The 12,594-nt window shown below is 32.8% G+C and overlaps 1 protein-coding gene across 1 annotated transcript; it reads left to right on the top strand.

Moving 5' to 3' along the window:
* Positions 1-534: 534 nt before the first annotated feature.
* LOC148621766 (acetylcholine receptor subunit alpha-like 2) lies at positions 535-12,365 on the top strand. Its single transcript, XM_088576446.1, has 5 exons — positions 535-1,007; positions 8,038-8,082; positions 8,398-8,507; positions 10,580-11,573; positions 12,058-12,365. Exons 1-5 carry the CDS (start codon positions 804-806, stop codon positions 12,229-12,231), a joined length of 1,527 nt encoding a protein of 508 aa, XP_088432572.1. The 5' UTR covers positions 535-803; the 3' UTR covers positions 12,232-12,365.
* Positions 12,366-12,594: the final 229 nt, after the last annotated feature.

The following is a 12,594-nucleotide window of genomic DNA, read 5'->3' as shown; positions in this document are numbered from 1 at the left end:
AATTGAAAGATTTATTTTGTCAATATTAATATCTCCCCGAAGACAATAAAACATTGTTGGGGTTGCGATTTATGAATATTGTTTACACTTGCTAGTCAGCGACTTCATATAGACAGATATAATATTCCATATGAAAAACTCATTAAATTAGTTTCTACACATTATATTAACGACTTTCTACTATATGTATTGTAACAGATGGTTTTTCAAGTCTACAAATTCACTTGATCACGCCTTAGAAGTTTATATGATATTTTTCACTTATTTGCATTGCTGTAACAGCTGATGTTTTCTTCATGTGTAGCATGTGTTCTAATATTAGATAGAAATACACACTATTTTGTTACAAAAGTATTTTGTGGATCATAATAATTTGTAAACACGATGAAGCAAACTAGGAATCCTATGATTGACTCGGTTTTATCAATGTAAATGAGTGCTGTACTCAATGTGTATATATAATCTACAATACAAGATCTAAACAAACACGATTTCTGTCGGTTCTAATAAGAAAATGTTTTTGACGAGAAAATTATATTTACATAGTATGTAAGACAGATAAGAACTTTTGCAGTGCATTTAAAGAGAACAAATTCATTTGCAACAAAAATCAATCGAAGTCTTGAGACTTTTGATGAATGCTTCAAGATGATGTCGCGTGTCAGGGAAATAGCGGATTACGAGCTTATTCAAAGTTTTATATTAGAATAAAACCATAATGGTGATTACAGTAAGCAAATCTAACAGTATATTAAACGGACTAAGACAATAAAGCAACGATAAACGGACTTTAATTGACAATAATGCGGACGTTAGTAGCGAAAAGTGTTTTTATCATGGTAATTGTGACTTCATGTTATGGAAAAGAGAAGGAACCTGCTGAAAATCGTCTCCACCACGAGCTGCTTCACCTACGGTCTTACAGTAAACTTATCCGTCCGGTGTCCAACAACTCAGTGCAACTCATTGTCAAAATTGGACTCAGACTCTCACAACTTTTAGACATGGTAAGTTTTCTAAAAAAAACCTTAGGTATGGTTTATGATAGTTACTGATCTTCATTGAAAAAAGTCAAAAGAAAACACAGTGTATATGTTGTAAAATGATTTAACTCTGGTATTTGCAGACATATTGGCTTTGATTCAAGTTTTATGAAATATTAACAATTTACATTTCAGCGATCTTATTTTGGCCTTATTTTTTGTCTTTGCTTTATCCCATGGGAGACCATGTGTATAAGAAAATTTAATCTAATGTTTTTTTATTTTATTTTTTTTATTATTATTTTTTTTTACAAAATTCTAAACACAATTTTGCTTATTCCTAATAATAAGCAAGATTTAAGAGGCACCTGTTGATGTCGTGACGTACCATTAAATTCAACTATTTTTTTAATATGGGTATCAAGGTAATCAGGGGTCATAATACAAACAATATATATTTCAAACTACAGGACTTACATTATATACTCTAAGTGTTACAGTCTTCATCAATTATACAATGAAGAAGTATTTTACGGCATAGATCTAATATAGATCATAGAGATGATTTACAGAAATGCAAAGGCATTTACTGTAATTATACCAAAGAAATTGTCTGACAACAAATACAAAATACATGTTTATATCATATTATATTAAATCCCCCCCAAAAAATGATAACGTGCACTAACTATAACCCACTAATATTCAACACATTCACATCCTCACCCATTCACTCTCACTGAAATGAAACTTTTGTGTTTAATTTTTACAATTTCATAAGTTTCAACTGCCTCCATATAGGTACAAAGAAAAGTTCTTACATTTATTCCCCGCAAATTGATTAGTTCCAAATCTCATGTTTTATATCTTTATAGGTATATTTAATTTAATATAATTAAGAATCAATTTTATGTTAAAAATTGCTAGACACTATCAAACACTATCCTTTATTTACCCTTGTCAAATTGACAAGCTAAATGTACATGTAACATGGAAATGATTTTGTTTAATTATGTGAACGGAAGGAAACATATTGTAATGATATTTGATTTCCTAAATCAAATATAGAAATTGTATTTAGGGCTATTAAACACATGCAATATCATTTATAACACTGACACTTTTAACAACTTGTTAATATAAAGGCAAACACAAATCTGAAATAATAGAGTATATGGAATTCATATTTCAAGAAAACATAACGCTATGCAAATTATACCCAAGAGTTATAATCAATCATACAATATTACACATACACAACCTGGTAATTAACTGTGTACAAATATGAATCGGAATATTTTATTACTCGCCGTCAAATCTGAAATAATTAAGTTAATTGTATAGAATACAAACAATCTGGCCTTTGTTTCTTCTTCAAAAATAAAATTGTCAATACTTGGAAGTGACTGCTTTATATATTCCTATTAAAACAATATTGACGATCTAAAGTGTTATTTGTGTCAACAATATATTTAAAAGTTCCACTAGATAGAGAAAAGTTATATCGAACATCTAATTAATCATATAAAGTAATAAACGCTTTATTTTTTATTAGAAGTTTCTGTTTATTGTTAAGTATTTCTGTCTTTGCTTTCTTCACCCAAAATAAATTGCTGCTAACGTAAAAGTATATGAAGCTTATGTTACATGTTTTCAATAATGCATAAACTAATGTATTAAATCATGGGGAAGACGGCCACACACTACATCTGTTAACATGATGATTTAAATGCATGACTTAACATAGTTTAAGTTAATAATACATCATAGACTCAAACTAGCATTTACATGGCTATACAACATATTTTGTGAAGGTTTCTTGTATTGAATATTATAGGAAAGCCACCTAAATAATATCGAACGACACAAGATACAAAGAAGCAGAAGCATGGCTATACAAATACAAACAAAATTTGAAATTACATGTAAATTATGTAAAAAATGTATAAAGCTAATAGCAGCCCTTTCCAAGTGTAGCAATACAAAATTACAAACTGTGAAAGATTAATTTGTATATGTTTGTGTACGAATTATATTTTCAATACTAAAAATTATCACTCAATATGTGCCAACACATTTCAAATGGCACGTGCAAGTCTTCTTGCTCCATTTAGTTATACTGGATAAGCCTCAGTAGAGCGTCAATTTGTTCTCTGATTGATTGATTGATTGTTGGGGTTCAACGCCCGAGCAGCAATATTTCAGCTATATTCAGGCAATGAACATGAATTGGATGATAAGAAGAACATGAAATGATGATGATGATTAAATGAAAAATGGGATGGGATACAAGGATAATAGGGTCAAATTTTGATTGCCACAAGAAAAAGGGAGGGATGGGTAGAGTCGGGCAATTTAGCCCCCTATGGCGGAGCACAAAGGTTCCTACTCCTATCGAATACCACAGCAGGGTTCTTTGTGAAGAACGTGGCATTTTTCCCAACACGTTGTACCAATATGGCTTGCGGTCAGGTTTTCCGTATTATAACCGCCCCGTGCAGGTTCGGGTGTTAAAAGAATAGGCCTGCAGCAGCGCTAAGCTTGTCGTATAAGGCGCCTAAATAGTGCTCAGAAACCTAGCCGGGGGCTAGGCGCTCTGCCCACAGAGCAACTGGGATGTGTGCCCCAGGTGGTGGAATGGGGTACCCCTGGCATGGTACATGCTGGGATTGTCAGTCTATAATACGGAAAACCTGACCGCAAACTATAGTGGTGCACAGTGTTGGGAAAGATGCTACGTTCCTCGCACGTTAAAGAACCCTGCTATGGTATTCGATAGGAGAAGGACCTTTGCGCTCCACCACAGGAGGCTAAATAACCCGACCTTACCCATCCCCCCTTTTTCCAGTGGTAATCGAAGTTTGTCGACCCTATTGTCCTTGTGTCCTATCTTTTTTTTTCATTTCATGTTCATTTTATCATCCATTTCATGTTCATCGTCTGAATATAGCTGAAATATTGCTGCTCGGACGTTAAACCCCAACAAACAAACGTATTATAGCCTGACAACCCCAGCATGTAACACGCCAGGGGTATCGCATTCCACCACCTGGGGCACACAAACCAGTTGCTCTGTGGGCAGAGTGGCCTAGCCCCCGGCTAGGGTTCTAAGCACTATTTAGTCGCCTCTTACGACAAGCTTAGCGCTGTTGCAGGCCTATTCTTTTGACACCCGGACCTGCACGGGGCTACTTGTTCTCTGTGTCTTTCCAACTAATCTGACATATTACGCTTCTTATTTTCAATATTCAACTCGGACAAAATCAGTAAATAATTAGGATTAAAACATATTTTTAACATCTTTCAAGCAGTTTTGATGAAGAATAATGAATAAGTGAACAATAATAACGTTTAAAAGGTATAAAAGGAGCAACATACAAATAAAATATAAATAAAACATAAAAAAAATAAATAAATAATTTTCGACCTTACGGCTAAATTCTATTGAAGAATTTTGTTACAAGATTGCATGATACTAAATCGTGTTAAAGTATGCTACTACTACTACTACTACAACTCCTACTAAGAATAATGGTCAGGCAAAACAAAAACCATAGACAATACATTCCAAAAAAATGTTATTTTGTTTTATGTATCTTGGATTGTGATTACCTACAAATCTTGGTTAAACAGAGACAAGTACAGTAGTCACAAAAATGGATAATTTGGTATACCCTATATATGTTTAAGCTTTAATATTTGAATACTTTGTACTCCTTGTACCTTATTAGACAAAATTTACTTTAAATCAAAATGACATACAAATACATTTTTCGTTTAGACAATTTAGAAAGCTTTCATAAAATGTATTAATCAAGATTAAAATAATGAATTATGTAAATTTTCAACTTGTTCTATCTGATGGTTTAAATAAATTTACAACAGAAGTACTCTGTACAATTCACGCGTAATAGAAGTACAAAGACCGTACATAAAACTAAAAACATAGAGATTACACGGATCAGGAAAAAATGCAGATTACAACTGCATTCAGGGTTTGAATGGTATGAAACTTTTAACTATAAGTAATGCCACACAACCTTTGTCAATAAAGTTGGATGGCAATTTTCTCATTTGTTGGTAGTCTCATTAATTATGTTAATTATAACTTGAAAAAAAAGCTTTATTTTACGTTTCACAAAGATGTCAAGGAAACAAGAAAATTTTTTTCAAGATCGATAACATGAGAGACAACAACATCCAGTGTACGTTACGTTCAGCTCATAACGTAAGTTGTGGTCCTCAATGAAGTAAGGAAAAACACAAGTCTTTCCACAGTTTAATAAGACTCAGAAATGTTTAAGGGATCGTTATTTAACAAATTATTCATGCTTGTAATTGAAAGAATACTACTATTTATGCCTTTTGTGAATACAATACCATTTCATTCTTTAACATTAAACCGCATGGCGACTACTTAAAAGAACGTCTCCGAGGGATTAAGCAAATAACATTAAAATCAAAAGGTTGCGACGATGGTCTTGCAATATTTGACATGTGAATAAAAAAAAAAACCAGAATAACGAATGGCTGTGGGTGTCTACTATTACAAACGGAAATATGAGAAAATTATTCACAGTTTAAATTTTTTTCCAAACCGAAATGATTGTACTCCCAAATTCACAAATTAACTAAAGCAAAATAACTATGTAGTATAATTTGTACTGTGATCTAAAAAGTAACGTTCCATGTTTAAGACCGACTAGGCAATTGTAAGTGACAATAAAAATATTTCCCTTTCATATTAGAATCCAATTACAGCTGATACCAAAGTGCCTCGAACTATCCGATAATCCCAAAAGACAATAAAGTTTACTAAGAGACCAGCTTTCAACTGCTGACTGTCATATGCTGTGTTTTATTACATTTGTTAAACCATAAATTTCTGAAACAATAACTTAGTCATTATTCATAAGAGAAAAAGCCATTTCTCCAAAGTTGTCGATAACTTGTCTCCCCGATACGACGTACGAATGGATGAGATGTTTCAGGGGTTACTTTCAGCTGACAAACTAAATGATAACGAATTCAGACACTTGATGACCTGAAGCTCTTTTGCAATTCTTCATTGATGGGGTAAATGAAAAGACAAGTTATTCCACTATTGATTTGCTCGGAAATCTGATCAAGTGTGGCCTCGTTTAATTCATTTGATTCTACAAGCAAACATTACGAGGGATGAAATAGCAACTGGTATCAGGAAATCATTATTTCAAACTTCATTTAGTCTCTGAATGCCAGTAATGAATCTATCCTAATCGTCCCAATCCAGACTTTACCTTAAATGATATTGAATCTATCAAAACCCTTCTTGATCCAGCATTCGGAAGATAAATTCTGAGCAATTATTCTCAAGATCATTTTATTTACATTATGTCCGTCAAATTTATTAGAACTTACAATATCTGTTCCAAGTGTCTTGCTTGATAACGTTAAAACAATGCTAGAAATGATTTTCTTCTTTTGTACAATTACGTCTGTTTATTATATGGAGAAATATTATGAAATAATATGTTTGTCCTGACAACATAAACGGTGGTAATAAACTTTAAGCTATAACTTTTTATGGGGTATCCTTTCCATTTTGTATGGTTGGCTGTCCCTTTTGTATAAAAAGAGACAGTAGAACTCATCGATGAGCAATGAATATTGTAAATTCATGATTTCAAAAAAAATATCAAAATGCTACAAATTTTGAAGAAAATAACAAAAGCGAATACCTGCGTACATAATTGTCTCACACTTGATTTTCATATAGTGAGATCGTAGTACACCTAATTTGGAATATAGGTATTGTGAATAATCGAATATTCGTATTTTGTAATATTGACAAATCGTATTTCGAAATATTCACAAATGATATTTTTTATACATGTACAAATAAGGATAAAGAAAAATAATTTCTTAGTAGAATTTATAATTATATTTCAAGAATGATATCACAATTTAAAACATCATTGCTTGTAATTTGATAGAGTTCGTTTAATCCTTGCATCAACTACAGTTTTCATCTAATGATAGACAGTTGGTAACATTGGCATGCAACGTAAATACCTGTAGATGAAATAGTCATAAAATTGAGATTTAATTAAATATGTTTGCTTCCTTTCCTTGTACAACTCAATTGTGCTCTAAGCAAAAATACTTTAATGAATATATTTTGAAATGAGTTTTAAAAATACTTTTAGATTATTCGGAATGAAAACAAATTCGTGACTTAAGGAGGTAGATCTAGGGTAAGGGGCATAACTCTTGAAAATAGTGATATCTTTGAATCATATTCAATTTCATCAAAGCCTATCAAGCTTTCATTTGAAACAGAATAAAATGAATCCAAGTTATTTTGATGCTTATATGATATTGAATTCAAACGTTCCAATGATTTGTAAGAGTTGTGTCCCTTACCTTATGTCAAACTTCTTAAAATACAGAATAAACACTCTGCAAATCTAATGAGCATATTTATAGTACCATAAACGGTTATAACAATAAATGACCCTTTTTCTAAATGGTTTTTGTATAGAACATCAATATCCTGGTTTTTACAATATTCAGGAAGCCTTTCGCATTAATCTACATTAAAGACAAGACAAAATAGTTATGGAATGGAAATTTGGTTCTGTATCGTTGCATTTGTCTAGCTCATTGTATTATATAACGACAGCCTTGTCATTTCACTCAAGATTATTTTTATTTCATTAATTCATCGACAATATCTGAAATAGTGGAGATCCTACACTAGTTTTTGTTATCATAACTATATTGTACTGTGAGACTTGGTGATTAATGGAGGCATCAAATCAGGAATACAAACTTACGACAGCAAGAACTAAAAAACAGACTGTATTACAAAAAAGTACGAGGCGGTAATATAATATCATTAATATAACAAAAAAACTTAAATGCGTTAAAATTTATTTAGTATTTTGCATATAATTTTTGAAAATAAGAACCATGATTTGGATTTATTGTGAAGGATCGCATTGTAACTAATATCACCTGGCTAGCAGGATGTTAAGATTCTATTATATTCATTTTATAATTGTTTTTACAGGATGAAAAAAATCAGATAATGACTACAAGTGTATGGCTACGACAGGTATGGCAACTAAGTACTATCTCTTCTTAAATCAAATATGTTTTCAACAAGATAACCAGGCTAAACATGAAATAAAGAAGTTATTGTTGAAATCGACCCTAAATATAATTTAATACACCACTGTTTTGCACTTTTCAAGGCAAAACTTAACATCAATATAAAAAAAACAATAAACACTAACTACGTCTACTGTATATTTCATTTTAGGTACTTGTTAACTTTTCTAAGCAATCAGTATTAAAATATTCCCATCATAAAGTATATATGTGCACGTTATAAACATGATCCTCATTCATCACGCTATATTTTTTTCAGGAATGGTCCGATTTACGCTTACAGTGGGATCCTAAAGAGTACGGTGGTATTACGATGACACATATTCCATCCAAACAATTATGGAGGCCTGATATACTTTTGTACAATAAGTATGTTGCTATACATAAGGTCCATTTAATAAAACAACCTTCAACTGTTACCAAGTAAATTTGTTTGTTTGTTTGTTTGTTTGGGTTTAACGCCCGAGCAGCAATATTTCAGCTATATTCAGGCGATGAACATGAAGTGGATGATAAAATTAACATGAAATTATGATGAAATGAAAAATGGGATGGGACATACGGATAATGGAGTCGACTAATTTTGATTGCCACTGGAAATAGGGAGAGGTGGGTAAAGTCGGGCAATTCAGCCTCCTGTAGCGGAACCCAATGGTTTCTACTCCGGGGGAATACCACAGTAGGGTTTTTTAACGTGCGAGGAACGTGGCATCTTTCCCAACACGGTGCACCACTATGGTTTGCGGTCAGGTTTTCCGTATTATGGCCTGACAACCCCAGCATGTAACACGCCTGGGGTACCCCATTCCACCACCTGGGGTACACAACCCAGTTGCTCTGTGGGTAGAGCGCCCTAGGCCCGGCTAGGGTTCTGAGCACTATTTAGTCGCATTTTACCACAAGCTTAGTGCTCCTGCAGGCCTATTCTTTTGACACGGACTGCACGAGGTGTTACCAAGTAAAAGGGTAGGTAGAAATTTCGTGTACTGTAACTAAAGGTCATAATACAACGTACGCACCATAACATAATACCCTTTCTTCATTCCTCCCATTCTACAATACCATATCTGGCAACTATTCCTGAAATAATACATTGTTTTTGATAGATACCTTTGTTATTTTAACACCGTTTCAGTGTTGACAGTTTTGTCATATCCCATTCATCATTCTGTGTTTGCTTTATTAGAATAAACACAATTTGATTGTAATTCTGTTGTGCTTATCTTTGCCTTGCTAATAAAATAAGACAAATTTCTAAGCACGAAATTTCAAGGAAATAGAATTCTAAGCTAATGAGGATAGACCAATGCGTAATGACTTGAGTTGGTCATGCCGATAGTCATCCACAATATTTATTATCTCAAAATTAGAATTCTCGTGCAAGTGTCATGTCATCTTCTATCGCCAATCGTAATTCAGGTTATTTTGGTATGGTACTGGAGGGGTTTTAATCACGTTATGTTGACTAGCGCATCAAGTTTGAATTGTACGATTTTTTTTATCGTAAGCTGCAAAGAGGAAACGGAAAATTACAGTTCTTGGTAATAAATGTCTTGTTGAGTGAATCGATAAGACGATTTAATTTTGATGTAAAGCTTTTGTCATTTTAGCCCTCTGGTCTCGAAGTCGTTTTTGACAATACAAACTAAAGGCGCCATGCTCTTAGCGGTTCTATAGAATCTTCAGACATCATGTTTCCTTGCCTGGTTACATTCCAAAAGACAAGTATAATACTTTAATAAATCAAACTTATTATCAATGAAAACATCATGACTGGAAGAAGACATAGAGAGCAATGTACAGATTGCTTTTCATCTGACATATCAATACTTAAATGCTGCTTTTACAAATTGAAAATATTCCACTAAGGTCCTAACGGGTAATGGAAACAAAAGAGTTAAATGCTTCAAAATGATTGATGTGGTATTTGCTACATTAACTGATTTTACTATCATACTTACAAAAGTCAGCTGTAGTATCAAATCAGATAAAATCATAACAGAAGTTGTTTAGCTTAATGCAATAAAAGAGGAGATATAACTGCAGAACTGTTGATTAAATTATTGTTATTGTTTGAGAGAACAACGTACATGTAGTTAGAATAATAAAAAAAAGAGATAATCTTTTTTGACTTCTCTGGTATACTATTCAGTTTTTTTAAAACAAAATACCTTGAAAAATATACATTTGTAAAAAAAATTTTCTAACTTCATGCACATGTACAAAATGAGTTTTTCTTTTGACAGTATCTGCAAATACTGATCGGTTGAAGTAGTACAATCGTTTTGAATTTCATTTGTGACTTTTGTATTTCTTGGAGCTGTTGTTAGCAATAAAAAAACTAATACAGGCTTTTATTTTAGGTTATACACATATATTCTTATTTCTATATTTGTATTAGCAAGTTTGCAGCTAACAAAAATCTATTTTCATTATTTCAGTGCTGATGGTGATTTTGTTGTAACTTTAATGACAAAAGCTACAGTTCACTACGATGGTAAAATAATCTGGGAACCTCCAGTTATATACAAGAGTTATTGTCCAATCGATGTTGAATACTTCCCTTTTGACATGCAAGAATGTTTCATGAAATTCAGCTCGTGGTCGTACGATGGCCATGAGATTGACTTACAGCATGTCTGTGATTCCCAAGCAGTTTACTTGGAGGAAACGAAGGAAAAAGTTATTTTACGAGGCATTGATATAAAAGATTTCTATCCCAATGTTGAATGGGATATCATTAACGTAACAGCGAGACGAAAGGAAAAGTTTTATCCGTGCTGCCCGGAACCGTATCCTGATATAACATTCAATGTAACCCTGAGGAGACGAACACTCTTTTATTCGTTAAATCTAATAATGCCGTGTGTTTCAATATCTTGTTTAACGGTGTTGGTTTTTTATTTGCCTTCAGACAGTGGAGAGAAAATTACATTATCTATTTCCATACTTTTGGCTTTGACTGTGTTTTTCCTCTTGCTATCCGATATAAATCCCCCGACATCATTTACAATACCATTGATAGGAAAATATCTGCTTTTTACAATGATAGTAGTGACTATGTCTATATTTCTGGCTGTTTATACTCTAAGCATTAACTTCCGTAGACCTGCAACTCACCGCATGAGTCCCTGGGTAAGACGTGTCTTTACTGAGATATTACCGAGGATATTACTAATGCGACGACCTGAATTGGAACGAAAACCTAATAGAGTGCCATTCAGGACATGCAACGGTGTTGAAATGAGAGATGTGAGGGATATATACTCTGGGTCCTCATCGAAATATAAGGAATGGCCTCAAGATACCACATATGAAAATGTCCATGCTTCAAGTTTTGGGACTTGTAAAAAGTACCCGAAAGAAATAAAAGAGGCCCTTGAGGGTGTCATATCAATAGCAGATCACATGAAAAATGAGGACAATGACAATTCGGTAAGGTTTTAGTTTTTCATCAGTCGTTCTGTCTTTGAAATAGTGTTCAATGTACGTTTAAATATACATAGGTCATCTCATAAGTAGAAGTTCCAAATATGCGTACAGAATGATGCATGACTGCATTACTATACCGTTGAATGAAAATCATAATTCCTTTTAAATGACAAGATCTACAAGTTAACTACAATCTAATAACTTGCCTTTAATAATATCTCACGGAAGAATCTGATAGTAAGGTTTGAATTTTGCCTCAAATATAGAAATTCAAAAATAAACCCCTAACAAAGATTCCATATTTTTGCATAAAGCAAGAGATATGTTTAAAGCATTTTTGATTGACAGTAAGCATACTATTACTTCTTTGTTTCTCTTTTCATATATTGCAACACATTATAAGAAACTTTTATTGACTATTAAATTTGTTCTTGTTTTATAAGTTGAAAAAAAATAATAGGTTTCGGATTTGTTTTTTTTTTCACAGGAAGCACGAGATTGGAAATACATTGCCATGGTAATGGACAGATTATTTCTTTATATCTTTACAACAGCTTGTGTATGTGGAACACTCAGTATTTTTTTATATGCACCGTCGTTATATGATCCTAGGCCACCTATGAGCCTAGACGACCAAGGAGTAGGAAATTGCACTTATTGAAATAATCAGGAAATCAGCTGACAAACCAATTGTAAAAACCTACGATACTGAAGACGTCGGATATTCTATCTTAGACTCCTTAAACCAAAAACGTCCACAGTTTACCTTATAAATTATAAAGTTTCTGAATACTAGTTTTTTAATGTTTGTTTCTGATCTATAAACAGCTGAGGTAATTTTGTTGTTTCATCTACCTATACAGATAATAATTCACTTGTCATTTTTATCATTACTTGCTCAATAAATACACGTAACTGTAATTGGACAAAATTGGTCGATAAAACAGCACAAAAATGTATATAATATAACGTAAAGTTAGGCAATCGAACATGGTGTCAGTGAATTAGTTTTCCTATTACGTCA

Source organism: Perna viridis, chromosome 3 (assembly GCF_037379345.1).
Source record: "Perna viridis isolate PV_CMFRI_1.1 ecotype Kerala chromosome 3, ASM3737934v1, whole genome shotgun sequence".
Classification (NCBI taxonomy): domain Eukaryota; kingdom Metazoa; phylum Mollusca; class Bivalvia; order Mytilida; family Mytilidae; genus Perna; species Perna viridis.
Note: the sequence above shows the minus strand (reverse complement) of the source record. Positions and strands in the feature narration are given on the sequence as shown.